Raw genomic sequence first — 27,568 nt, forward strand, 5'->3', positions numbered from 1 at the left:
ACGGTCTCACTTTATTCTTCTGCCTCAGTTCTGTAGCTAATATCAAATTTGCTGTATTGACTGGTTCTCAGAATACCCCATCCCCAGCTCCAGGTCTACTTTTACTGCTTGGCCTTTCTCCAGAGTGCTCACGGGGGCGGGGGCTGGAGGCGTGGCTCAACTGTGAGCCCGCCCTCAACGCAGAGGCTGCTGGGGTCTGGTCCCTATGGCAACGGACTGTACACTACCGCAACGGCTCAATCCTGCATCTGCTCCAAAGTCATGGCCAACCTACAGGAGCGTAAAAGTTTCTCCAAGCCAAGGTAGCACCTGGCCGGGCTGAGGGCGGGGAAGACTTGAATATTTCCAAAAAGAAAAATGACACTGATTCCGATCGCTGCACTGTCTGTTCTTTGGGTAGGACTTCAGCGCCGCAGAATCAGCGATACAGTTGTAATAGAATTGGGGCTGACTCGTCAGTCCAGTAAGAACGTTACAAGCTGCCAAAAGTGCAGGTGTACTTTATCGTAGATAGATGATCTTAGCTAGACACTAAAAAACGAAGTGCCTTATTATAATTATATGTGAAATTCTCACAACTCCTGTTTATAAGAAGCATTCAGTTTCCCACCTGCTCATTCCCAGTAGTGGAAGAAGGGCGAGAGAGGTGATTTCATTCTCAACTCTAATCTTTCAAGGTCTGCTGCCTTGGTAGAAAAAGGCTACAAAAGGACAGCCTGTTGAACAGTGAGAGTTGCAGGACAGTCAGGGCTATATGGAGAGACCCATCTTAAAATAAATGAATTAAAATAATAATAATAAGCCTACAGAGGTTCCAAGGACAGAAAATACCAATGTTATGATTGTCCCTGAAGGAAAAAAAAAGTCTCCGAGAAACAGGCAGCAGCAGGTTGAAAGAGACAACTGTTTCCCATCAAAGGCATAATCCAGGAAAATTACTGTCTATGAAAAAATATGTAATAGGGCTGGGGCTGTAGCTAGAACATGCCAGGACCTGGTTTGATCCCCAGCAACACACAGAATATGAAACAGACTCAGAATCTTCATTCATTAGGAAGGGAGCACAATGTAGTTTTTATAAGCTGAGTTTGATGGTTATGTGACATATTAATTCACAGTTCATGTAGTGACACACTGTTTCCCTTATAGAGATGCAGTGTGGGTTTTCTCCCTCAGACGTTAGAGAGGGTCAACAAGATGGACAGATCAGAGCTTAGCACAGTAGAATGTAAGCAGAACCTGATAAAAGAGACCTTAGAGTTTTATATTTCCTTGGAGAATGTTTCTCCTCCTATGTATGGGCTTTTCTCCCTTTGTTCTCATATCCCTGCTTGCTACTTTAATGGGTTGTCTGTGAAGGTCATTCAATACTAGGAAATTCTCCTGAGCACACATTGCCTGCAGCCATTTATAACACCGAGTTTTCACCACCATTGAGATATAAATGTAAATATTTTGCATTCCTCCTTGAGGTTTGGTGTTAAATCACTTTTTAAAAAATAGGAGTCTAGGTTGTGTGGTGATGGCGCACGCCTTTGAACCCAGCACTTGGGAGGCAGAGGCAGGCAGATTTCTGAGTTCGAGGCCAGCCTGGTCTACAGAGTTACAGAGTGAGTTCCAAGACAGCCAGGACTATACAGAGAAACCCTCTCTTGAAAAACCAAAAAAAAAAAAAAAAAAAAAAAAGGAGTCAAGGGGGCTGGAGAGATGGCTCAGTGGTTAAGAGCACTGACTGCTCTTCCAGAGGTCCTGAGTTCAATTCCCAGCAACCCCATGGTGGTTCACAACCATCTGTCATGAGATCTGATGCCCTCTTCTGGTGTGTCTGAAGACAGCTACAGTGTACTCATAAAATAAATGTTTAAATAAATAAATAAATAAATAAAAATGGGAGCCTAGATGGGCAGTAGTGGCACATGGCACTTGGAAGGCAGGGGCACGAGAATCTCTGAATTCAAGGCCGGCTTGGTCTCATAGAGAAACATGTCTTGAACACACACACATACACACACACACACACACACACACACACGCCTGAGAGATAAGTCAGCAGGTTAAGGATTGCCTGGTTCCCTTAATCTGATCCCCAGATCCCACATGGTAGAAGGACAAAAGTCATACCAACAAGTTGTCCTTTAATCTCCCCTGGACCCTATGGCTCACACATTAATACTCACAGAAAGAAAAGAAGGAAGAAAGAGAGGAAAAAGAAAACTTGGGGCTTGAGGAGGCTGCAGAGATGACTCAGCAGGTAAGCTCTTTCAGAAGACCTGAGTTTGACTCCCAGTGTCCACATCAGGTGGTTCACAACCACCTGTAATTCCAGCTACAGGGAGATCTGACATCTCTTGTGTCTGTGGACACCTGCACTCATGTACACACACAGATAACAAAAAATTAAGCCAGGCAGTGGTGGCGCATGCCTTTGATCCCAGCACTAGGGAGGCAGAGGCAGGTGGATTTCTGAGTTCAAGGCCAGCCTGGTCTACAGACAGAGTGAGTTCCAGTCAGGGATACAAAGAGAAACCCTGTCTCGAAAAACAATAAATAAATAAATAAATAAATAAATAAAATATTAGAGTCTAGAGAGATGGCTCAGTGATTAAGAGCACTGCCTGGCTGCTCTTCTAGAAAATCTGAGTGAGATTCCCAACACCCACAACTCTCTCAACTTCGGTTCCAAGAGATGCAATGTTCTCTTCTGCCCTCCTGGGGAAATACTCATACAAATAAAATAATAAAAATAAAATTTTAAATGAGAAAAGTAGTTAGGGGCTAGGGAGATGGCTCAGCGGTTAAGAACGCTGACTGTTCTTCCAAAGGTCTTAAGTTCAATTCCTAGCAACCACATGGTAATGGGCATCTGATGCCCTCTTCTGGTGTGTCAAAAGACAGTGACTGTGTGCTCACATACATAAAATAAATAAATCGTTAAAAGAAAAGTAGTTAGAAATTAAAAATAAACCAATAAGTACCTGTTTTAGGGTTTTACTGCTGTGAACAGACACCATGACCAAGGCAAGTTTTTTTTCTTGCTTCAAGTTTATTTGTAAAAACAGCATAGGACACTGATTATCTGCAAATAGTGTGTAGGTAGGTGTGTCACAGCAATCCATCTATCTTCACATTGGCAGGAGCCTTTTCTAAGGCAACTCTTATAAAGTACAACATATATTTGGGGCTGGCCTACAGGTTCAAAGGTTCAATCCATTATCAAGGTGGGAGCATGGCAGCATCATGGAAGGTATGGTACAGGCCGAGCTGAGAGTTCTACTTCTTCATCTGAAGGCTGATAGCGGAAGACTGACTTCCAGGCATTGAGGCATAGCTGTTTCTGCTGGTAATTCCAGTGCTCAGAAAGCAAAGGGAGGGAGATGGATACCAGGTTAACCCGGTCTCTGATTTTCAAGGTAGACTAGGATACTTAGTGAGAACCATGTCAAAATCAAGTTAAATAAATGAATGATTTTTTTTTGAAACAGTAATAGTGACTGATCTTGAGAAAAGAGTATTAAGAACCCAATGAGCAGGTTAAGTACTACATCTTGTTGCTCTCCAATATGTGACTTTTAAAAACAACAACAACAACAACAACAATCAGTATTGGAGACCCAACCTGAATCGCATGCCTATTAGGCAAGTCCTCTGCCATTGAGGTATATGCCCAGCTCCTCTAGTTTGTTTGATTTGAGAGAGGAGTTCACTGTGTACCCATTTGGCTTGGAACTCACTATGTGCAGCATGCTGGCCACAAAGAAAAATATACCTGTCTCTGACTCCCAAGTGCTGGGATTTAAGGTTTGCACCTAGCCCAACTCCCTTTCTGCCTTCTATCAACAGAAGATGTTAGCAAGGTACCCAGGGTGGCCTGAAACTTGCAATCCTCCTACCTCAGCCTCCTACGCAGCCAGGATTACAGGACTACTAGTCCATGACAGTCACAAACACATACACGTCAGGTGACACCTGTCCTTCTCTATAAGTTGCTTGTCCACGTTTGTGCGATGTTAAGTGGCACTAGAAGACTAGGGTTTGGGGTCTCACTGCCCCATTTGAGGGGCCTGAGGAATTCTGCAGAACAGAGTGTCCCAACTGGGTTCACATGTTTGAGTAATACTAGTCTTACTTTTTATTTGTTTTTTATTTTCTTTAGGTTTTTGGAAACAAGGTTTCTCCTTGTAGCTCTGGTTGTCCTGGAATTCTCTCTGTAGACCAAGCTGGCCTAGAACTCAGAGATCTACCTGCCTCTGCATCCAGAGTGCTGGGATTAAAGGCGTGTGCCACTAGCACCTGGCTCTAGTCTCACTTTTTTTTCTTTGAAAGATTTATTTAAGCTGGGCATGGTGGCTCACGCCTTTAATCCCAGCACTCGGGAGGCAGAGGCAGGTGAATTTCTCAGTTCGAGGCCAGCCTGGTCTACAAAGTGAGTTCCAGGACAGCCAAGGCTACACAGAGAAACCCCTGTCTCGAAAAACCAAAAAAAAAAAAAAAAAGTTTTATTATTTTAAATAAGTACACTGTAGCTGTCTTCAGACACACCAGAATAGGGCATCAGATCTCATAACAGGTGGCTGTGAGACACCATGTTGTTGTTGAACTCAGGACCTTTGGAAGAGCAGTCAGTGCTCTTACCTGCTGAGCCATCTTGCCAGCCTTAGTCTCTTTTTATTTTGGTTTTTCGAGACAGGGTTTCTCTGTGTAGCCCTGGCTGTCCTGACACTCACTTTGTAGACCATGCTGGCCTTGAATCCAGAAATCCGCCTGCCTCTGCCTCCCAAGTGCTGGGATTAAAGGCGTGTGCCACCACCGCCCGGCTTCACTTTTTTTTCACTTTTTTTTATAAGCAAAGAAACTGAGGTACAGCAACATACTTAAAGTCACTAGCAAGCAATACCAATGACCACACATGTACACAAGTCTATCAATAACAGCATACCCTTGCCCCACAGGTCACTGAATTACCTCTTTTGTTTCTTCCATTTGGGTCACACTGGCCATATGTATGTAGCCCTCTCTGTTGTTCCTTGAATGCCTTTCTACCTTGAGTAAGCCCTTTCCCAAGAAGCTTGACTTTCAAGTCTGAGATCTCTTCAGGATCTATTTTTCTGCTATCATAATTAATACCTGTACAAGCCCAGGCAGTGGTACTTGGGAGGCAGAGGCAGGTGGATTTCTGAGTTCAAGGCCAGCCTGGTCTACAGGGTGAGTTCCAGGACAGCCAGAGCTATACAGAGAAAAGAGGGCATTGTTTAATGGCTTGAAAGAGTCTGGGGGCCTGGTACCTGGGGTTGTCTTGAAAAAACAAACAAAACCAAAAACAAACAAAACCAAAAACAAACAAAAATTAGCACCCGCACAACTCATTTTAGTCTTTGTAGTCTTTTGTTTATCTCACTTTTTGTTTTATGTTTGTTTGTTTGTTTGTTTGTTTGTTTTGAGACAGAGTTACTCTTTGTAGCCTTGGCTGTCCTAGAAGTAGCTCTGAAGACTAGAATGGCCTTGAACTCACAGAGCTCCACCTTCCTCTACCTCTCGAGAGCTAGCATTAAAGGCTTGTGTCACTACCACCTGCTGCTTAACTCACTCATATTTAACCTTTACAAAACTAGTGGGAGAAGAATAAGAATTGTCTGTTTCTTTAAGAGAAAATTGCTAAAGAAGGTTAAATGATTTGCTCAAACCTGATCCTTTTGAAACCCCAGGTACCAGGCCCCCAGACTCTTTCAAGCCATTAAACAATGCCCTCTTTTGGACTGTGCCAGTACCTGTCCACATAAGCAAAGTGCACAGACTCACAAGCAGACACACACAGAGACAGAGAGAGATTTAAAAGGAAGAGAGAGTCATGCCCTATGGATTCGGGAAGGGTCAGAGGACGGAAGGATCTCCTCTTTATGGGCTCTGTCACCCACCACAGCTTCTTTTCTATGCAGAATAAGTATACAAGCTTCAGGAGGGACTCCGGAAGCCAAGGGCATTGAGAAACGCAAGCTTTCTCAGAAACGAAGGACACTGGTTAGTGATGCTCTTCTTTTGGAACCCCACACGTCACCCTCTACAACCTGTCTGTTCCACATACAACCCAAAAGCATAACCTAGCAGACTAGCTTCTTCCCAATCAGAGAAATGTGACTCCCTCCCAGAAGCCAGGTTCCCCATGCTCTGGAAGAGAAGGTGAGGCAGGCTCATCCTTCCCACTGATCTGAAAGTGGGCCCAAGCTGTTCTAGGCAGAAAAGACTCAGCCCCTTCCCTCCGCACCCTTCACTTTGTAACTCACCTTTCGGGAATGGACTTCCATTTCATCAGCAGCAGCTGTGTGTATCAGCAGCTGTGTGTATCAGCAGCTGTGTGTATCAGCAGCTGTGTGTATCAGCAGCTGTGTGTATCAGCAGCTGTGTGTATCAGCAGCTGTGTGTATCAGCAGCTGTGTGTATCAGCAGCTGTGTGTATCAGCAGTTGTGTGTATCAGCAGCTGTGTGTATCAGCAGCTGTGTGTATCAGACACTGTCTGCTGTCACCTGAACCTTTTGTCTTTATGGTTTTAGGTCTGGTATAGTACTTGAATTCTGTAAATACTTATGAACAAGCATGTAAAGACACAGTACAGAGTATTTCTCTGTTGGGTTTGGTTCTGAGTTCCAGGTTCCTGTCTTTTAAATTTTTTGTATAGACCAAGCACAGTGTCTCACACCTGTAACCCTGGCACTTGGAAGGCTAAGGAAGATTGCTATAAGTTTAAAGCCCATCTGGAGCTTCATAGTAAGCTCTAAGCCAGCCTGGGCTACATGAGAGAGACCCTTTCTTTAAAAAGTATTTGTATAAAAATAAGTGTGGTCAGCTAAGAATGGTGGCACACCCTTATTAATTCCAGCACTTGGGAGGCTGGAACATGAAGCTTTTGAGTTCATGGCCAACTTGGGCTACATAGAAAGATCCCACTCAAAACCCTTTCTCTTTTCCTCTTCCCTTCCCAAAAGGGAAAACTGCCTTATTACCTAACTATTTTAGCTTTGTTTTGGATTTTCTTTTTCAATGTCTTGGATCAAACACATGCTATGAAAGCCCTTTCCACTGAGCCTGCCTCGTTCCTCTTTGGAGCTCTTGTTAATTTGACATAGGGTTGTTGTAATTCAGACAACAAATAACCATTGTTCAGATCTCAGAGGAAAATGTCTTCTTTGAAGGGGCTAGAGTGGCTATCACAGTGCTTAAGAGCACTTGCTACTCTTTTTTTTTTTTTAAGATTTATTTATTCATTATATGTAAGTACACTGTAGCTGTCTTCAGACACTCCAGAAGAGGGCGTCAGATCTTGTTACAGATGGTTGTGAGCCACCATGTGGTTGCTGGGATTTGAACTCCGGACCTTCGGAAGAGCAGTCGGGTACTCTTACCCACTGAGCCATCTCACCAGCCCCGCACTTGCTACTCTTGACCAGGGTCCTGTTCCTAACTCTGTAAACTCCAGTTTATATGTGTATGTGTGTGTATATACATATATACATGTATGTATATGTATATATATATATATGTGTGTGTGTGTATGTATATGTGTGTGTATAGGTATGTATGTATATATGTATATATATATATATATATATGTATGTATGTATATATATATATATATATACACACACACACACACACACACACATACATATAAAAGCGCAGTTTAAGGCTCTAGTTGACAATGGGACACTATGGGTGCTGTGCTGCTTTCATTGTGTGACTGTGTTCATTTGGGAACATATAGGCCATATATGTTATGAAGCTGGGAACTGCCAGGCCCTGTCTAAGGAGAAGGAGGCAAATATGGTCTCTCTAGAGAACACGATCAGCCACGTTCCTGTAAGGCGACCTCCAGTTCCATTCTGGTCTCAGCCAGCTTTCTGATCTGATGCCCAACTCAATGTAGACCTGCAGTCCAAGCACTTTTTTTTCCCCTCTGTGTCACCAACTACCAGAAGGAGCTGTTCCTCCAGCCATCTCCCGGAAGTGGGGCAACCTCCAGTTTTTACCTGCAGGGGGAAGCAAAGAGCAGGGAACTCAGAGGAACATCGTGAGCATTCTAACAGCCCTTGGGCAGACGCTAACACCCCTGCCCTCCCCTCCCCGCTCCTGCCCCCTCCCCCCCCCAAAGAAGCAGCCACTTCCACGGAGTACAGCGTTTTCATTCGCCTGCGCAAATCAAAGTAAGGTGTCCATCTTTTCTCCAGCTGAAAAAGCAGATTTCCTCTCTTTTTGGAAACCTGAAACACTTTCCAAACTCAAAAATTCAAAAATGAGCCCAGGTGTCTCCACTTCTGTTGTTTGAGACAGTCTGACACAGTGGTATCACACGCATGCTCTTTCTGCTTCCACTCCTAAGCAGGATGCTGGGATTACAGGCCACTCCCGACAACTATGCAAAAAGGTGGTTTGTTGGGATAGACTGGCTCACCAATCAGCAGTTCTGCTTTGGCATTTTACCATTTTACAGCCGCGAGCCACCACACTTAGAAAGTCATTTCTTTGCTTGCTTGCTTCACTCCCTGCCACACACACACCCCCACCTGAATGGTTTCCCTGAGGTTTTGTTGTTGGGGGTTTTTTGTTGTTGTTGTTGTTTTGTTTTGTTTTCTGGTTATTTCGTGACAGGGTTTCTCTGTGTAGTCCTGGCTGTCCTGGAACTCGCTCTGTAGACCAGGCTGGCCTCGAACTCAGAAATCCGCCTGCCTCTGCCTCCCGAGTGCTGGGATTAAAGGCGTGCGCCACCACGCCCAGCATGAAAAGATTTTTTTAAAAAGCCATACATACCACTTGGTACCACATGCATCTGATAATGGATCAAAATGAAACCCCATTCACCAGGGGACCCTCACCTCCTTCTTCCTCCCGAAAGGATGCACCCCAGTCTCCTTGCATGTTCCATTTACTACATCTCTGTAGTCCTGCCTGTCTTATCCATCTAGGCATTAGCCTGACTTACCCTCCTCTCCTATTTCTTTCCGCTTTTGGCATGTTGTACAGTGCCAAAAGGAAGGGATTGGGGCTCTCCAGTATTCAGATTTGTTTGTCATAGTACAGGCATTCGGTGTTTCCTGACAATATAGAAGAGTAGAACTTGCATTTACTGGGTTCCTAGCAGGCACTACACAGTTTTCTCCCAACATCCTTGACTCATACGTTAGGATGCTGACTGCTGTTATCCCTACTTTACAGATGAAAAGTCTGAGGCTCAGAGACGTTAAATTGTGGTCTCACTGCTAATAAGGAAGATGTGAGATTTAATCCTAACCATCTATAACTAAAAGACCAGAGTCTTAACTATGGACCATATTAATGACGTCTGTATAGCTGGGTATACTGGCATATCCCTGTGATCTCAGCATATAGGAACTGGAGGCAAGGTCTCAAGTGTAAAGCCACCATGGGCCATGTAGCAAGATTGTGTGTATATGTGTGTGTGTGTGGATGCAGAAGAATATTAGAAGAGGAAGAGGCTGTGAATACAGCTCAGTAGTACAGTGTTTACCTAACATGTGTAAGGTGGTCCTGGGTTCAATTTTCAACAATACTAAAAAAGGGAAGTGTGGACTAATGTTGCCATAGTAACCCCAGCTGTCCCTCCCCGCTTAAGCCCTTGCAGTTATCCTTGGGTGGCCACCTGTCACCATGGCCTACATACACCAGTGGCCAGACAGTTCTACATAATCGAAAGCCCTGTTCAGATGACAGCCGGAATCGAGCCAAGTAAGCGAGGGCCAGCCTAATGGGGGATGGGCTGATCTAGGCTAGGTATTGTTCCAGGACATAGAACTTAGTGAAGTTTGCAGCCCCAGACCAAGAGTGCAAAGACCCATGGGTGCGAGTGACATCTCAGCCCACCATCCTCTGCAGTAGCTGCCAGCAGCAGTCCATGAGCATCTCCAAGCCCAAGTACCTGGAGCAACTAGAAAACTACCTGCGCAAGGAACTCCTCCTGCTGGACCTGAGCACGGATTCTGCACAGGAACTGAGGCTGCAGGTCAGAGCCCACAGACCCAACATGTCAAGGGTGAAAAGAAACCTCATGCATCAGAACTGAATAGCAGACCTTCACAGGGAAGTGGTCCTCCATCTTGCCACTATTCCTCTTTGAAAAGAGGCATGTGTCCCTTGACCTCTGGCCTGGTGGCAACAATGAGACACTTAAGGAACTAGCTCAGAAACAAAGAGAATGGTCAGTCTAGATGCCGTCCAGACTCTGGTACACATTAGAGAGGGAATCAGAAATGACCAAAAAGGACTCTCAGACTTCTGACCTAGACAGCCTGAAGCATTTACTGAAGGCTGACCCATGAGCCAGGCTCTGGGCACACTCTTATACCCACCAGAAAGTGGTGGAGCTGGGATTCCAAATCAAGGGTGGTTCCAGAGCCTGTGTTCATTCTAGTGGTAACCCAGCAGCTTTCTGTGCTTGCAGATCTCAAGTCTCCTTTTATATTCGGTGCTTCTGAGGGATGAGAGATGGCTCAGTTGCTGAAAAGTCTACTGCACAAGTGTGAGGGCCTGAGTCTGGATTCCCAGAACTCACCTAGTTAAAAAGCCTGGTCCAGCCACATTTGTAACTCTAGTACTTGGGGGCTGCCTGTGAGAGCCAGGCAGATTCCTGAAGTTTATTGGCCAGGAATAAGGACAGCCTTGCCAACTGGTGAACTTCAGGTTCAGTGAGTGAGTGAGTGACCTTCTTTCAAAGAAGATACCTAAGGTAGACGTCTATGAACCACAGCACAACACATACCTATGCACACTCATTCTAAGCTAAGTTTGAAAGAAGTCTCTCTTTCACATTGAGTTCAGAACAGGAAGCTAGAATCTTCAATGTCCCATTGGTCTTTGATATAGAGAGGGGCTACAGGTGAGAGACTAATAGATACAGGATCTGGTAGGCAAGAAGTTGACGGCCTGGGCAGCCAGAGTCAACTTGGGCAGAATGGCATATTTGCCCCACACTGGTGAGTGGCTAAGCCTCAGAGTTGGCACCAGGCAAGGCCTCATACCTGTCTTTCCTCTCCAGCACCATGGTACTAAAGACTTAGGTGTTACTTGGCCAGACCCAGGTTCCTAGCAGTCTCATATGGAAGCAGTGGGGGTTATGGGTCAGGAAATGATAGGTTCTTTTTTTCTTTCTTTTTTTTTTTTTTAAATGTTGATGTCAGCCTTATAGGGAGATCTTTGAGTTCTTCATAGAGGATTTCAAGACATACAAGCCACTGTTATCCTCCATCAAGAATGCGTACGAGGTGATGCTAGGTAAGAGTTGCTCTGGGCTGCACCTGGAATGAGCAGCCTGTTGTGACTCCACTACCAACTACTCTTCCTGGTCGTGCTTTGCTTTGCCTCAAGCCCTTCTACCCTTTAGGAGGATGGTGAGGCAATCTGTAGTAAACAGAAGGAATCTGAGGAGGGCAGGTCCTTCCGGGAAGGAAGGAGGCTCCCTCGCCTGCTCAGGACCTGCTAAGCAGCCAGAGGACTGAAGGCTTGGGTTGATGGGTTTCTAAGCCTCTCTGTGGAAGAGGTCTTGACCCTGACCAGGACTCAGCCCCTGGCTTGTTTTTTCTTTTCCATGGCTGGAGACTGAACCTGGTGTCTCATATATAATAAACAAGCACTCTATCCCCAGCTGCTGCCTTCCTTTAAACACAAGTGTGTAAGGCCAAGCAGTGGTGGTGCACGCCTGCAATCCCAGCACTTGGGAGGCAGAGGCAGGCGGATTCCTGAGTTCGAGGCCAGCCTGGTCTACAGAGTGAGTTTCAGGACAGCTAGGACTGCACAGAGAACCCCTGTCTCAAAAAACCAAAAACAAACAAACAACAAGTATGTGGAGAGAGCAGAGGAACACTGGAGAGATGGCTCTACAGATAAGGACTGGCTGTCTTCCAGAAGACCTGGGTTCAGCAGCACCTACCTGTTAGTCAGCAATTATCTGTAACCCCATTTCCAGGGGACCCGACTGCCTCTTCTGGTCTCTGCAGGCACCAGGCATACATGGGTTTCACAGACACGCACATTAGGCAAAAATCCATGTACACCAATGACCTGTACAACCAAGGATCTGTGACTCCTGGCTGTTTGCTCTCTGTGACCTTCCTAAAGAGCTTTTCTACGTGTCTGTGTCTGTCTTGTGTTTTGTTTTGAGACAGGGTTTTTTTTTTTTTTTTTTTTTTTTTGTTTTTTCGAGACAGGGGTTCTCTGTGTAGCCCTGGCTATCCTGGAACTCACTCTGTAGACCAGGCTGACCTTGAACTCAGAAATCTGCCTGCCTCTGCCTCCCGAGTGCTGGGATTAAAGGCGTGTGCCACCATGACTGGCTGAGACAGGGCCTTTCTATGTATTCCTGGCTGTCCTGAAACTTGCTTTGTAGACCAGGCTGGCCTCAAATTCAGAGACCTGCTTCTGTGAAGGCATGTACCATCACACCTGGCCCACCTGTCTTTGCTTAGCCCACCAAAAGGAGAGAATCCGGTCCCTGGAGCCCCTGAAGGCCAAGATTGTCACCATGAACGAGGACTGCAGTGAGAGGGTCCTGGCCATGAGGGCTGAGGAGAGGTACGAAATCTCTGTGCTCAAGAAAGAGAAGATGAATTTGCTAAAACTCATCGACAAAAAGAACGAAGAGAAGATCTCACTGCAGAGCGAGGTAAATGAACGTGGGAGAGCTGACAAAGTCTACATGTTCCTCTCTTACCTGTAGCCTGGGTGTGGTGATGCGTACTGAGACAACCCCAAACCCTTCTGCCTGGAATGGAGGAGTTATCACATTCCCAAGAGTCCCCCTACTGTCTTCTCTCTGCCCCGCTCAGTGTAGACTCCAAGGTGGCTCCAGGCACCAGCAAACTCTTCATGGACTGAAGTACTGACATCTTGCTAGGTACTCAGGCATGACCAATCGCTTTTGTTTTCTTAAGCTGAGGCAACTGCCAAGCACTTGTCACACCCCTGGAGTGACTAGCTGCCAACCAGGACTCCAAGAGTCACTTGTGTATGCAGCTCTATCTCCCACTCCCCAGGTAGCTAAACTGAGGAGGAGCCTGGCTGAGGAGTATCTGCGTTATCTTACCGAACGAGATGCCCGCAAAATTCTGATTGGGGACCTGAATGAACTGAGGTACCAGCAAGAAGACATGTCACTAGCCCAGACCCCAGGTAATCCAAGCTAGGTTTCTCTTCTAAGGTACTGAAGTCTGTCTGTCACCATTTACACTGCTCACTCAACATCCCTAGTATCTTATTATCCTGTGACCATACATGGTAGGAGATGCCTGGGCCACTAGCTGGGGCTGTGGATCTTTTGTGCTAGACTGAGAAACAGAGTAACGTAGGAAACATAACACTGCTGGAACTGAGACTCGGAGTAGGAGAAAGCTAAATAGAGTTTCTCGACTTAAGCCTGAACCCTTAGGGTGGTGATGCTGTAGACTCAGCAAATCCCAAGCAGAGAAGGTATGCTACTTTTCTATTGCAGTGATAAAATACAGTGACTTATAGAAGGAAGCATCTCTTTGGGATTTGGGGTTCCAAATGGAATCGTAGTCTGTCACCATCACGGCAGCAGGCCCAGCACTGGAGCAGCAGCTCTGAGCTCACATCTGATCCACAGTCAGGAAGGAGAGAACACAGTGGGAATGGCACTGAAACCTCAAGGTTGCCCCCAGTAACACACCTTCTCCAAGGCTACACCTCTTCATCCTTCTCAAACAGTTCCACCAAATGGGAAGCAAGTATTCAAATATATGAGCCTATGGGGCCCATCTTATTCAAGGAGAGGGCTGCCCCAAGCAATATTCAACCCAACCCTGAGCATATGCCCTAGAGCCAGGGTGACAGACTGATGCATCCCTGGCAGGTGTTTGGGGAGAAGACCCAGTGAAGCTAACATTGGCACTGAAGATGACTCGACAAGACCTGACTCGCACACAGATGGAACTTAACACAATGAAAGCCAACTCTGGAGATGTGGTACCCAGGAGAGACTTGGAAATGCAAGAGAAGACCAACATGGAGCTTCAAGAGCAGGTGCTGGGTGGGCAGGCAGAGTGTGACATGGTGGGGTATGGTCAGGCAGGTGGGCAGCCAGGACCAATCACCTTGCCCACAGCTAGAAAGCCTGAAAGCCGACTATGAAGAAGTCCAAAAGGAACACGAGCTGCTGCTGCAGTTGCACATGAGCACACTAAAGGAGCGGGACCAGTTCTATAATGAGTTGCAGGAGATCCAGCGCACCTCCACACCGCGACCTGACTGGACCAAATGCGAAAGTGAGGATGACTGTAGGGGCCCCAGGGCCTGTGGGAGGACACGAACTGGGTTCTAGCTTCCTCTCCCTACTTGCAGGTATCATAGCAGGGGGCCCAGAGCGCTGGCTAGTGCTGGCTGAAGGAAAGAACAGTGATCAGCTGGTGGATGTGCTCCTGGAGGAAATCGGCATGGGTCTGCTTCGGGAGAAAGACTTCTTCCCTGGCCTGGTAGGGGAGTTCCTGAGCCAGAGGCCATCTAAGATTCTGGGGGAACTGTCTAGAGCACATTCCTATTTATAAACAGGGCAATAGTGGGGTCCAATCATGTGCTGGCACCTGCCTTTCAGGGCTTTGGGGATGCCATCCCCCCCTTCCTTCGGTTTGATGGCCCTGTGAAGAACAAGAAGCCAAGCAAGAAGGAGGTGGTAAACCTCCTTAAGGATGCCTGGAAGGAACGCATTGCAGAGGAACAGGTCAGCTCGCATGGATTAGCAAATGCTGCTTCTGCGAAACCTCAGATCCAGTTTAAAGGAGTCCCCTCAAGATGGTAGGGTACAGGGTGGGGGCCAGAAGCCTGGGACACTCTGACTAAGCGTTCCCCTCTCCCTGCAGAAGGAGCCATTTCCAGATTTCTTCTTCAATTTTCTGGAGCGTCGCTTTGGGGTCAATGATGCCATGGCCTGGGCTTACACCATTTTTGAAAATATCAAGCTCTTTCGTTCCAGTGAGATCATGAATCAGTTCTATGCAGTATTGATGGGAAAGGTGAGCTTTGGCCTAGGCCCTACCTGTTATCCTCAGGGAAATAGAAAGGGCTTTTGTCCCCAGCACAGAATGGCCCTGCCACTATTGCAAACAGCATATTAGTAACTGTTTCACTCATTGTAGAATTTGGAGAGTGTATATATCAATCAAAAAAAGACACTGTCCCATCTGCTGAAGGAGTTGCTAAGTGTTGACACTCAGAATGAGGGATCAATCACCATGGAACAGTTCAGGTAAGAGACTATCTGCTCAGACTACTGCAAACTCTAGTCCATTGTTTTGACTGGTCAGGTTCTCACATATGCAGGTAATGGGAGCCTCACAGGGAGGGCCACAGCCTCAGAGTCTGCTGTCCTCCCCAGGTATGAGAGGGAGGGAGGGAGGGAGGGAGGGAGGGAGGGAGGGAGGGAGGGAGGGGGGACAGAGAGAGAGGGGAGAGGGGAGGGAGAAAAGGGAGGAGAGGGGAGAGGAGAGGGGAGACTGGAGAGGGGAGAGATGGGAGAGGTGAGGGGGGGAGAGGGGAGTGGGGAGAGGGGAGAGAGACAAGAGTTATTTAATTTCAGACCAGCCTAGAACAAAACTGTTTCAAAACATGCCAGGCATAGTAGTGCACATTCTTAATCCCAGCATTTAGGAGGCAGAGGCAGGAGGATCTCTCTTAGTTTGAGGTCATTCTGGTCTACAGAGTGAGTTCCTGGCTAACCAGATTAACATATAGACCCTTTCTCAAAAAAAAAAAAAAAAACAAAACAAGCAAAAAAACAAAACAAACAAAAAACAATTTAAAAATATTCAAGACAGCCAGGGTGTGGTGGAGCACGCCTTTAATCCCAGCACACAGGAGGCAGAGGCAGGTGGATTTCTGAGTTCGAGGCCAGCCTGGTCTACAGAGTGAGTTCCAGGACTGACTAGTCAGGGCTACACAGAGAAACCCTGTCTCGAAAAACCAAAAACGAAAAAAAAAATATTCAAGACAAAACAAAAAAGTTCAGGAGCCTAAGGCAGGTGGATCATTATGAGTTCAAGGACTCTCAAAAAGAAAAAAAAAAAAAAACTTGCAGAGGGGCTGGAGAGATGGCTCAGGGGTTAAGAGCCCTGATTGCTCTTCCAGAGGTCCCGAGTTCAATTCCCAGCAACCACATGGTGGCTCACAACCATCTGTAATGGGATCTGATGCCCTCTTCTGGTGTGTCTGAAGAGGGTGACAGTGTACTCATATAAATAAATCTTTAAATCAAACTGTTGAAATAATAATGGGCATGATGACCCAGGAGGTATGGGAGGGGGAGCTGGCAGGTGTCAGTCACTCAGGCCCTGATGGAAATTCTACTTTCCTCGTAGCACCATCCTCAAGACCACCTTTCCTCTCAAGAAGGAAGAGCAGATTCAGGAGCTGATGGAGGCAGTAGGCTGGGGTCCAGACAGCAGCAACACAGACATGTTAAACTACCGATCTTTGTTTAATGAGGTAGACAGGGACACCTAACTTGCCAGTCCCTTCCCTAGTCTTAAACTATAGTCAAATGGCCTTACCGTGCCTTCTCCCATACCCGACGCACAGGATGAGGAAGGGCAGAGTGAGCCATTTGTGCAGAGGCTGTGGGAACAGTATGAAAGTGACAAGGAAGCATACTTAGAGGAACTGAAGCAGGAGCTAGACCTGGATCCGTGAGTGGCCCTGGGCCCTGGGCCTCCGGGTGGGGCAAGCCCTGTCAGAGAGCGTCTCAGCTGCCTGAGTCTCCCCAGAAACAGGTAACATGCTGGGCCCTTCAGATCAGGGTACAGAGAGAAGAGCTCAAACCTGCATTCCTATCTTCCTTTCCATGTGGCGCAGTCTTGAAGACGTGACCCTACTGAAGATGCGTGGGACCCTGATGAACATAGATCCTACCATGGACAAGCAGACTCTGAGTGCCTACCTGAGCCAGGCCTATCAGATCCCTGCAATTGATGTGCCACTGGAGGATGAGGAGAAGCAGGGGATAATCTCCATAAAGGTTGAGACTGCACTTGATCGACTTAGGATGGCAGACACGAAGCGTGTAGGACCACGAGAGCCAGACCCAGCAAGCTAGAGCCAGCCCTGCCCCCCTGGCAACAGAAATACAATATCGCTAACTTTCTTCTAGTATAAAGTCTTTAATTCCTATTCCTTTCCAGGCTGGGGGAAGGCAACCTGGGCAGGTCCTAAGACATGCACCACAAAGCAGAAGAACCCATTTGTGAGACTTTCTTGGTGCCAGGAGATGAGGGAACCTTCATGATTGTGTAGGGTTCAAGATTTCCAAGGTAGGGAGAGTAGGTGCCAGGGAAGGCCTGGTCCTACTGTGCAGGGAAGACAGAATTGCCACTGAATGCACAAGGGATAAGTTGTTGCCGGTACTCCAAGGGCAGGTACCGCTCCACGAGCACATGCTGCGAGACTTGATCAGTCACTAGTCCCTGCCTGTGTGAGAGAAAAAGAGGCTCAAACAGAATTAGCACCAGCCCTCCCATACTCGGCCTCCCTTTTATGTGCACTTACCGTCGCATCAGCAGCAATAAGTCCTCTGGCTTCACAATCTTACGGCCAGCATGAGAAGCAAATACCTCCAGGTCATTGCAAAGGTGCTGGAAATACTTGTCTAGGCTGCCAACAAGGTTGGAATAGAACAGACTAAAGAGTCGGCTTCTGACCTGGCCCCTCTACCCACTCACGTGCTCCACTCACCACTTCTCTACTATCTCAAGAGCCGTCTTCTCCACGGGCATCTTAGTACAGAAGCTGAAGAACTTCACATAGGGGCTCAGTCCAGCCTTGTGGGGGTCTTGGCGGCGCCTAGGACCTGCAGTTTGGGTCCTGGATGGGCACTTAGCTGTCACAGACTCCAGGGGCTCTGAAGATAGGCTGAGGACAGGAGCAGACAGGTGATTGAACTGCAGTTTGGGGAGGCCCCTATGTGAAGACAAGTCCTGCTGGCTCTGCTGAAACTGTGACCGTTGCAAATTAATTAACTTGAACTGGAAATCCAACGGGGATGAGTCGGGTCACCGGGGTGGGGTGGGGTTACAACACCTTTAATTCCAGCACTGAGGAATCAGGGGCAGGTGAATCTGAGTTCGAGGCCAGCCTGGTCTACAGAGTGAGTTCCAGGACAGCCAAGGCTACACAGAGAAACCCTGTCTCAAAACAAAACAAAACAAAACACCAAAAAACAAAAACAGGAGGAGGAGAAGGAGAAAGAGGAGGCTGTTGACTGACAACTACAACCAGAAACAGCTTGGCCCTTCCCTGTGACCCTGATCCTCCAATATAGATCCAATGCTCTAGTCAAGCCTCAACATTTATGTTGGCACCTGCTCAAGCTTGTTAAACCTCAGGTCTCGCCGGGCGTGGTGGCAAATGCCTTTAATCTCAGCACTCGGGAGGCAGAGGCAGGCGGATTTCTGAGTATACAGAGTATATAATTGTCTCGAAAAATAAAACAAAAACAAAAACAAACAAACAAACAACCCTCAGGTCTCAAACTGGACAGTCTCTCCCCTTAGGAATCCACCACTGCCTGTCCCAAGCCGACAAATGTCCTCCAGGAAGCCACCTATGATTAGATACTGGCCTAGGAGCTTCCCCCTCACCTAAGCTCTTCTACACATCTTGGGTCAGGCACCAGGACGGCAGACAGGCTGGAGCTGCTGTGCTTGACAATCATCCGTATAGCTATGAGGACTTGAAAGCGCACAATGCCCACTTCAGGGCACCCTCTTCCCAACAACTGGGGTTTCTTACACTGCAACTCCAGGTGACGGGGGTGGCTGTTCAGCTGGGAGTGAGTCATGTGTGCTGGAGGATAATTCTCCACTTGCTGCAGAGAAAGAGTTGTGTCACACGAGGGTCAGGCTCAACCACTTCACACAGCTGTAAAGGCTTAGTCTCCCTCTCTTAATTCCTACGGGCCTCCCTCAGAGAGCTCTAGTTAAGTAAGTGACTGACCCTTACACGCCCCGTGGCCCCTGAAACTACCAGTTCCCATAAACAGCCCGGGGCAAATTCTCTTCTGTAAGACAGGAACTAAGAAGCTAGTAACACTGACCCACTGATACCTAAGCTAGGCCTCTTACCTGGCCTAGCAGAAGTTTCCTCATACCCTGAAGATCCTTCTTGATCCTTGGGCTCCGCAGCCTCGTTGGATCCTACTGCTTCTCTCGGTTCTGCAGGCGGAGGCTGTGGCTCCAGGAAGGGGGAAGGAGAGGCAGCAGGGCCAGATCTGCTCACTGAGGGGGGGCAGGAAGCGCTGATTCAGACTCTCCTGGCCCCACCACCATTCTACTCTTGGGGAAAGGAGGGACTCCTGGGCTGGAGTTCTGGGGCACAGATAAGGGCCGGAGGAAGGAAACGTCTACGCTAACTCTGGCACTGGCTAAGCTGGCTCCCAGTCAGCCACCCCTCATACTCACTCCGGCTTTGCAGCCTGGTCCCCGAGCTTGGTGGGCCCATAACTCTTTCAACATCTTCAACCCCAGGGCGAGAAGGGCTGGGCAGAGAATGTTTCCCACTAAGGGAAAAGGCAGCCAAGGACTGTGAGAAAGGCTGTGTGTCTTCCAAGCCTACATCCATCGGCAGAGCAGCAACAGGTGTTCTGTGACTGTCACCTGGATATCAACAGGCAGAGAAATTCTGTATCCTAGGTCCACCTGCTAAAGCCGGGGACTGGAAGGGGCAGGCAGTGAAACTTCAGGGCTTCTCTAAGGAACTTCCAGAAGGTAAACTGCTTTCTAAGCCTGTTACCTTCCCTCGCCCACCTTGCTAGGCTACTCTTCCTGGTCCTTCCTCTGACACCTCAGCCTGTACACCTTGCTCATAGCCCCTAAAACGGATGGCTCATGCCTCAGCCATCTATATTCTCTGCTCAGCACCGTCCTCAAACATGAACTTGTCCTCTGGAACAAGGCTCCCGGGTTAGTGCTAATTGGTCATAAAACCCGTTTTCCCCACCGTCTTCTAACACGCACCAGCCCCTATAGGAAAAGTCCTCCACCCTTGGCCCTGGAGTTCAAGAATATGAAGTAATAAAAGCCACAGAGACATGAAGACTAGGCCCACTCTGGGAGTTCGTCTTTCTCTTTTTTCTTTACTTCCAAGATAGGGTTTCCTCTTTGTAGTCTTGGTTGTCCTGCAGCTTGCTCTGCAGAGCAGGCTGGCCTGGAATTTGCAAGTGCATGGGAGGCTCCAATGCCTGGCTACAATGGCTCTCCTTGGTTGTTACCTTTAGCTACATCTGGAATTAACTAAAATCCAAATGACTGGGCACACCTGTTAGGGTTTTTGTTGTTGTTGTTGTTTTGTTTTTTTCCTTAAATCATTTGATGTAACTAAAAAAACAAAAAAGCCCGGCGTGGTGGCTCATGCCTTTAATCCCAGCACTTGGGAGGCAGAGGCAGGTGGATCTCTGAGTTCCAGGCCAGCCTGGTCTACAGAGTGAGTTCCAGGCCAGCCAAGGCTACACAGAGAAACCCTGTCTTGAAAAACTTAAAAAAAAAAAAAAATCATTTGATGTGGGAAAACCCACTTCTAATCCAGATCTTTGAGTTGGGAAGATCCACTTTTAATCTGGCCCACATCTTCTGCTGGCAGCCTATATAAAGGTGAAAGAAAAGCTGGGCAGTGGTGGCGCACGCCTTTAATCCCAGCACTTGGGAGGCAGAGGCAAGTGCGAGGCCAGCCTGGTCTACAGAGTGAGTTCCAGGACAGCCAGGGCTATACAGAGAAACCCTGTCTCTATAAAACTTGCTCTCTGCCTGCTTGCTCTCGCTCTCGGTAGCAGGTCTATTCCTTCTCAGTCAACACAGCCTGCTTATTTGAGAAGCCAGCACATACTGAAGACCGGCTTAGACATCCAGCCTGTGGACTTAAACTGCTGTATTCTTGGACTTTCCATTGGTAGACAGCAATTGTTGGCTATCTGGACCACAGCCTGTAAGCCATTCTAATAAATCCTTCCCCTTACACCCTCACTCACTCTGTAAGTTATGTTCCTCTAGAGAACCCTAATAGACCAAAGTACCAGGTAAGTAGTTTGTGAGGAAAACAGAAATTCCTAGATGCCTGCTCAGGCTCACACAGTATCCCTGACCTCATCAGATGCGGAGCAAAGCTGAGTTCAGTCTCCTGTCTGTCACAGAGTGGTAGCTTCTCCCTAAAGCTAGAAGAGATTACAACCTTACCTGGAAGAGCAGAGGCTAAGGAATTGTCTTCCAGATCCTGCAAAAGAGCACCAGCATTCACAAGCTGGCGGATGGGACGTCTTCGAGCCAGACCAGGTCTCTCCACTGTCTCTGGCTGACCAGGTAGAACAAAGGTAAGATTGAAGGAGCTGTTAAGATGGAAGCAGACACAAGGAAAGCCTGAGACACAGCTTCCCCAAAGGGACTTATCTCTTAGAATCTGGTGACCATACTGTATAAACCCCAGAACAGGGAACAGTACCTAGCCAAGGATGAAACATCAGCACTCCTACTCCTACGTGGCTCTATCAGGTTCCATCAAGAAAATGTAAGAAAAAGAATCCACAGTGAGTTACCCAAGCCTACGAAAGCTCTCTTGGGTCTTTCCTATATCCCAAGCGGAGAGAAAATAGCTCAGGTGTGTGCTAGATCTCACCTTGGGAGAGAGGCAACCCCTGGTCCACTTCCTGCTGAAATACTGATAATCTCAGTTTCTGCTTCCTTTTGCCAGGGGCTGTTAGACCCGGAGCCAGGGTTGAGGGGGGCTCCAGTTCAGGAAGGTGTAGCTCCAGGCTGTAAGGATGAAGTTTATCTCAAACATGTCAGGAAGCCCAATTTTAGTTTCTGGGGATCCCAAGAGGTGGCTCAGCCTATGAGGGAAATTCACCGTGTACCTTCCCCGACTGCTCTCCCGTCTGGAGGACCGGGCCACTTCTGGTACTTGTGCTGGCTTCACCACTGGGTCTGGCATCACAGTGGACGATTCTGGGGCTATAGAATGAGCAAGAAAAGGGTGGGGCTGACCAAGAAGGACATCATAGGACTCACTGTTGGACTAGCACCTAATTTTAACTGGCAGGCTGACACCCACTTACCAGTTAGTAAGATATTCCTTAGCAGAGTCCGGGGTGTCTGTTCCTCCAGGCGCCCACGACCTTGAACACGAGTCGATCTGCCAACTGACTATGGGTACAAGCGCCACTAGTCTCTCTTTTGGCTTGAGAGCCCCTCAAGGTAGGCTTCAAAACAAAAATAGACTTTAGGGTTCTATGAAGTCACTCATGGAGTAGGTGGACACTTACCCTAGCTCCATGGGATTGCTTCCTAGCACTTGTCTTTGTTTGGCTACCCTGCCTGTTAGAGTATGGCGTTTGAGACCGTCTTCTTTGTGCACTGTGTAAAAAAACAAAAACAGGACAACCTGCCCTGAGATCTCTGTAGGAAGTTGGGGGTAAGGACCTGGAGGTACAGACGTTTGTTTAGGGGCTGTGGTTTAAAAGCTTTCCTTTAGGGGCAGGGTCCCAGAAACCACTTGTACCTTCCATGGTCCCCAGCAAAGAGGGGGATGAGGGGTAACCCTGAGGGACAGATGGACTATGACTGATCTAGCTGGGATGAGGGTAAGTCTAGCAGAATAACAAAACATGACTGGAGGGTGGTCACAGAGGTTACAAACCGGAAGAGCATCCTGTCCCGTCCCAGGCATTAGAATAACAATCCAAGTAGGACATTTTTTTTTTTTTTTTTTTTTTTTTTAGTTTTTCGAGACAGGGTTTCTCTGTGTAGCCCTGGCTGTCCTGGAACTCACACTGTAGACCAGGCTGGCCTCGAACTCAGAAATCAGCCAAGTAGGAAATTTAAGTTACTTTTAACCTTTCAAGTTGTCATCAAGGTGTGACATTAAGCTCCCCATGGGTCACCCCAGCCCTTTTTCTCCAGTACAGTGTGTCTCAGAACTCTGTGTTCCGCAGGCTTCCACCTCATTACTCACAGGCCTAAAACATAGCCGGAGGGGCTGGCCAGATTGCTCAGTGGTTAAAGGCAACTGCTTCCAAGCCTAGCATCCTGAGTTCAATGACCTGGACCCACGTGCTGGAAGGTCAGAACTGACTCTAAGAGTGTCCTTTGACCTACACACACTCTCTCACAAACACCGACAGTAAATAAATACATAATGCCCCATCATGAATTAACAAGGGCCCGGTGGGACCAACATGTTAATCCCAGCGACCAGGGAGGTTAGGGAAAGAGGATGGGGAGTCCAAAGCCTGTCTGGGCTAGTTTCAAGCCACGCCCAGGCAACTTCTTGAGATCCTGTGGCAAAGAAATAGGGAAAGGGCTGGAGATGACGCACAATGGTAGGGTGCTTAATTAGCAGGCATAAGATCCTAGGATCAACCACTAATACTTTGGAGAATAAAAGAAAACACCTTATCATGAACGAGTCTCCACTTGGAAAGAAGGGCATTCTTCCAGACTGGTGGAAGCCAACTTCGGTACCTTCTGCTCACAACCCTCCTTAAGCTTCACTCCCCAAAGTCAGGACTACACAGAGGAACCCTGTCTCGAAAACCGAAAAAACAAAAACAGAAGAAAGAAGAAAGAAGAAGGAAGAAGAAGAAGAAGAAGAAGAAAAAGGAAGAAGGAAGAAGAAGAAGAAGAAGAAGAAGAAGAAGAAGGAAGAAGAAGGAAGAAGAAGGAAGAAGAAGAAGAAGAAGAAGAAGAAGAAAGAAGAAGAAAGAAGAAAGAAGAAGAAAAGAAGAAAGAAAAAAGAAAGCAAAGCATCAAGAAGAAGAAAGAAAAAAGGAAAGCAAAGCATGAAGAAGAAGAGAGAAAAAAGAAAGCAAAGCATGAAGAAGAAGAAAGAAAAAGAAAAGAAAAAAAGCAAAGCAAGAAGAAGAAAGAAAGAAAGAAAGAAAGAAAGAAAGAAAGAGAAAGAAAAGAAAGAAAGCAAAGCATCTTTCCAGTTCCTGCCCCCCGACCTGCCATGGGAGCCTCAGAGAGTAGGACTGTGTGTGTTGTGAAAGGTGAAGTCACCTAGAAGCAGGGGTAGATGTCACGACAACCTTGGCCTGGGAGGGGGGTGAGTGAAACAGGCTAGAAAACACAGAGCCTTGCCCTCTGCTCCTAGAGATCCAGCACCGTTGTGAGTGAGACTCTGCGGTCTCACCCTGGGGCATACGGTGAGAGTACAAAACCGCACAGCTGAGTTCAATTTGATTAGGAACCCCGAGTCTGATCTCAGCATCTCAGACTGTACTCTGAGACGCGGTTTTCCTTTCCAGACGCAGACACCACTGTCCATTCATTCCAGTTGCTCACCGCAACACTCTTACGTACTTGATCCGAGTGCTCCGGCGTCTCATCGGAGTGCGCGAATCCGCCGTCTCCAGCACGCGCCGCAAAAGCGTGCGTACAGTAGGATCGCCGTCAGAAAAGCTGAGGTCCGCCATGTTCAGGACCCCACCCCTCCTAACTGCTCAAGCAGCAGCGAGCACCGCGTTCCCACCGCCTATTTTGAGTCAAGTCTCGCGATGCTGCCACATGGCCCCACGGGAACTGTAGTCCAACAGCTGGGGAACCGGGTCTGATGTGATTGTAAATTGATTTTGGAGGCGGTCTCATGTTAACCCTGAGGGGAAAGCATGCAACCAGTTAAGACTTCATGGTTTCTTCATTTAAAAAAAAAAAAAAAGTTTTTTTTTTTAAAGGCTTATAATAATCTTAAAGAACTAGGGGACTAGAAGTATGGCTCAGCGGCAAGGCCTACTTGCTGCTCTTGTATAGAACCTGAACCCGTAAGGAAAGGTCATGACTGCCAGAAACACCAGTGTCCGGGCATCAAATGTCCTCCTCTGGTCTCTTCAGACACCAGACATACATGTAGGGTCAACCTCTCTGGACAGCCCTCTTGCCTTTACCATAGGAATACTCCGATGGCAGATGTAGGCCACTATGGTAGATTTTGATAATTTCATGTGCGCGCACGTGCGTATATACTTTTTGTTTTTGAAACAGCGTGGTGTGTAGCCCAAGCTGACCTCAAAATCCCTAGGTAGTCCAAGATGACCTTGAACTTCTAAGCCTCCTGCTTCCACTTCTGTTTGATTGCGTTACAGGTGTTTTCTTCCTTCCTTCCGTTCTTTTTGTTTGTTAGTATAGAACAGGATTTATTCAGGGCATGGGAAGGGGAGATGAGGGAGTAGACATAGAGGCAGAGAGAATAGAGGAGTAGAGGTCGCCCATGGGCACCTGGAGAGAGGGAGGAGGGCAATGGGGGGGGGAGTAGAAGCAAGAGCAGGTGAGCGAGAATACAGGTGTTTTCTATTGCACCCCGTTTAAATTTTTATTTTCTTTAGAAGTCTTGGGTTTTGTTGTTGTTTTGTTTGGGTTTTGTTTTGGTTTGGGTTTTTTGTTGCTTTTTTTTTTTCGTTGTTGTTGTTGTTTTTGGTTTGGTTTTTTGAGACAGGTTTTGGGTTTTTTTTTTGTTTTTGTTTTGTTTTTTGTTTTTTTTGAGACAGGGTTTCTCTGTATTGCCCTGGCTGTCCTGGAACTCACTCTGTAGACCAGGCTGGCCTCGAACTCAGAAATCTGCCTACCTCTGCTTCCCAAGTGCTGGGATTAAAGGCGTGTGCCCCACCGCCCGACTGTTGTTTTGTTTTGAGACAGGTTGTATGTAGTTCAGACTTGCCTCAGACTTTCCACGCAGCAGATGATGACCTTGAACTTGTGATTCATGCCTGTGGTTGCTGGGATTTGAACTCAGAACCTTCCAGAGAGCAGTCAGTGTTCTTAAACCCTGAGCCATTTCTCCAGCCCCCTTGAGCGACCCATGGCTTGTCAGATTTTCTTTGGCAGTCACAAGGGAAACAGATGTAGAGGACCCAAGATTAGAAGCAGAGACATGCAATATGATTCTTGCTTTTCACTAGAGATGCCAAGTCCAGAGGATAGGTAAGACAGTGCTGGGGAGAAATTGCGCACTTTGTTTGCTTTTGGTGCTGAAGACCAGGCACAGTCCCTACTTTCAACTTACTAGATATTATTTGAATGTCCATGAGTATGTTAAAGGCTATTTATGTACTGAAGGTAGAGTCAAATTGAGTATCTTCTTTAATGCTTTGTGGGTTTGAATCAATGTGATTCTTCCTCACAAGTTAAAAAGCCAGGCATGAGCAGGGCAGTGGTGGCACAGGCCTTTAATCCCAGCACTTAGGAGGCAGAGGCAGGCTGATTTCTGAGTTCGAGGCCAGCTTGGTCTATAGAGGGAGTTTCAGGACAGCAAGGACTACACAGAGAAAACCTGTCTTGAAAAACCAAAAATAAATAAATAAAAAAAATACCAAGCATTGTGTCCCATGCCTATAATGGCAGTGCTAGAGGTGCATCCCTGCAGCTAACTGGCCAGCCAGCCTAAAATGAAAAGGCCAGCCGGCGTGGTGGCATACGCCTTTAATCCCAGCACTTGGGAGGCAGAGGCAGGTGGATTTCTGAGTTCGAGGCCAGCCTGGTCTACAGAGTGAGTTCCAGGACAGCCAGGGCTACACAGAGAAATCCTGTCTCAAAAAAAAAAAAAAAAAAAGAAAAAAGAAAAGGCCAAGGGCCTTGAGGAATGAATGATACCCAGAAATTGACACTCACTGGCACACATATGAACATGCATAAATGCAAACATTACTCCCCCACTCTCACACATGATATATGTATAAACATATCTCCCATTACTTTGAATGTTTTTAAAATTAATAAATGTGAAAAATATTATACGATATTTATATATTGGTTTGTTTGGTTGGTTTTTGTTTTTTGTTTTTTTTTCGAGACAGGGTTTCTCTGTGTAGCCCTGGCTGTCCTGGAACTCACTCTTTAGACCAGGCTGGCCGCGAACTCAGAAATCTGCCTCCGCCTCTGCCTCCTAAGTGCTGGGATTAATGGCGTGTGCCACCAATTGCCTTGAATGTGTTTTCCCTTCACTGTCTGGCACATTGTAAGCAGCTAGTAGGGACATGGTTTAGGTCAGTGAGTCCATCCATGTAAGAGGTAGCTGAGAGTCGGGAGAGTGCTCCCAATATAAGAAATTGACTCCAGAAGTTCTTCTGGGAGGACTCGGGTTTCCTCTAGGCTAAAGAATGCAGTCCACTCCAAGGTACTGGGGGTCGGGGGTGGGGTGGGGTGGGGTGTTTTTTATAGCAAGCTGCAGAACCTCATTCAAATCCTGGTCTGCAGGAACTCCACCTCTCCTTTAGGAGGCGCTGCAGCCCGCGGCCGCACCAAAACGTTCTTCTGAGGCATCATGGAACTTGTAGTCTTTGTGTTCTTATACCCAGAGCGCTTGCGCTCACCAGGCACGCGCCCGGTACCATCAGGATTCCGGATCCTTGTGAAGGGTAGCCCATGCCATAACGTTCCATTCGAATACATTTTTACCTTTCGCTTAGGACGAGCTTCATCTGGAAAATAATCGACTCTGAACAGGATATCGCGGTGTCCAGGAAAGCCGCCGGAATAAGCCCGCCCCATCCCGGAAGTGAGAGGCTTCTGGCGCAGTGCATTGTGGGGGGCG

At 47.3% G+C, this 27,568-nt stretch overlaps 3 protein-coding genes across 14 annotated transcripts in view; 1 reads left to right on the top strand and 2 right to left on the bottom strand.

Annotated features, from left to right (window-relative positions):
• Window positions 1-6,306, bottom strand: part of Ranbp10 (RAN binding protein 10) — a 65,524-nt gene extending 59,218 nt beyond the window's left edge. For both annotated transcript variants that reach the window (XM_030243813.1, XM_030243815.1), the window contains exon 1: window positions 6,279-6,306. In XM_030243813.1, coding sequence (XP_030099673.1) covers window positions 6,279-6,304 — 26 coding nt within the window. In that variant the 5' untranslated portion in view covers window positions 6,305-6,306. The remainder of the gene's footprint in view (window positions 1-6,278) is intronic.
• Window positions 186-17,153, top strand: Tsnaxip1 (translin-associated factor X (Tsnax) interacting protein 1). 3 transcript variants are annotated; one of them, XM_011248511.3, is made up of 16 exons: window positions 186-302; window positions 5,934-6,015; window positions 9,621-9,733; window positions 9,884-10,007; window positions 11,182-11,275; window positions 12,466-12,662; window positions 13,033-13,168; window positions 13,869-14,038; window positions 14,121-14,280; window positions 14,357-14,487; window positions 14,607-14,732; window positions 14,872-15,024; window positions 15,148-15,257; window positions 16,366-16,492; window positions 16,586-16,692; window positions 16,859-17,153. In XM_011248511.3, exons 1-16 carry the CDS (start codon window positions 262-264, stop codon window positions 17,097-17,099), a joined length of 2,112 nt encoding a protein of 703 aa, XP_011246813.1. In that variant the 5' UTR covers window positions 186-261; the 3' UTR covers window positions 17,100-17,153. The 3 variants fall into 3 exon arrangements, with proteins under 3 accessions (XP_011246813.1, XP_011246814.1, NP_077765.1); NM_024445.4 differs by having other exon boundaries at window positions 219-302; window positions 9,881-10,007; window positions 16,859-17,151; XM_011248512.3 differs by lacking the exon at window positions 5,934-6,015 and having other exon boundaries at window positions 9,817-10,007.
• Window positions 17,144-27,561, bottom strand: Cenpt (centromere protein T). 9 transcript variants are annotated; one of them, XM_006531104.3, is made up of 15 exons: window positions 27,433-27,561; window positions 24,346-24,637; window positions 22,308-22,398; window positions 22,101-22,188; window positions 21,900-21,996; window positions 21,662-21,798; window positions 21,488-21,530; window positions 21,226-21,374; window positions 19,459-19,653; window positions 19,123-19,275; window positions 18,791-18,866; window positions 18,640-18,696; window positions 17,735-17,911; window positions 17,549-17,653; window positions 17,144-17,470 (listed from the first exon to the last, which is right to left on the bottom strand). In XM_006531104.3, exons 2-15 carry the CDS (start codon window positions 24,456-24,458, stop codon window positions 17,347-17,349), a joined length of 1,605 nt encoding a protein of 534 aa, XP_006531167.1. In that variant the 5' UTR covers window positions 24,459-24,637; window positions 27,433-27,561; the 3' UTR covers window positions 17,144-17,346. The 9 variants fall into 9 exon arrangements, with proteins under 9 accessions (XP_006531167.1, XP_011246709.1, XP_017168349.1 ...); XM_011248407.2 differs by lacking the exon at window positions 18,640-18,696; XM_017312860.2 differs by lacking the exon at window positions 27,433-27,561 and having other exon boundaries at window positions 23,436-24,502.
• Between the last annotated feature and the right edge of the window lie 7 nt (window positions 27,562-27,568).

Source organism: Mus musculus, chromosome 8 (genome assembly GCF_000001635.26).
Source record: "Mus musculus strain C57BL/6J chromosome 8, GRCm38.p6 C57BL/6J".
In the NCBI taxonomy this organism is placed as follows: domain Eukaryota; kingdom Metazoa; phylum Chordata; class Mammalia; order Rodentia; family Muridae; genus Mus; species Mus musculus.

What these genes read in the sequence shown, in the direction of transcription:
- Tsnaxip1 (NM_024445.4), top strand. Translation starts at nt 262, where the DNA reads ATGGCCAACCTACAGGAGCGTAAAAGTTTCTCCAAGCCAAG. An exon ending in AAGACTTCTTCCCTGGCCTG is followed by an intron (nt 14,488 to 14,606) that starts GTAGGGGAGTTC and finishes CCTGCCTTTCAG; the next exon opens with GGCTTTGGGGATGCCATCCC. An exon ending in ACCGATCTTTGTTTAATGAG is followed by an intron (nt 16,493 to 16,585) that starts GTAGACAGGGAC and finishes CCCGACGCACAG; the next exon opens with GATGAGGAAGGGCAGAGTGA.
- Cenpt (XM_006531104.3), bottom strand. Translation starts at nt 24,458, where the DNA reads ATGGCGGACCTCAGCTTTTCTGACGGCGATCCTACTGTACGCACGCTT. An exon ending in AAGGAATATCTTACTAACTG is followed by an intron (nt 21,997 to 22,100) that starts GTAAGTGGGTGT and finishes CTCATTCTATAG; the next exon opens with CCCCAGAATCGTCCACTGTG. An exon ending in CCGTCACCTGGAGTTGCAGT is followed by an intron (nt 18,697 to 18,790) that starts GTAAGAAACCCC and finishes TGTCAAGCACAG; the next exon opens with CAGCTCCAGCCTGTCTGCCG.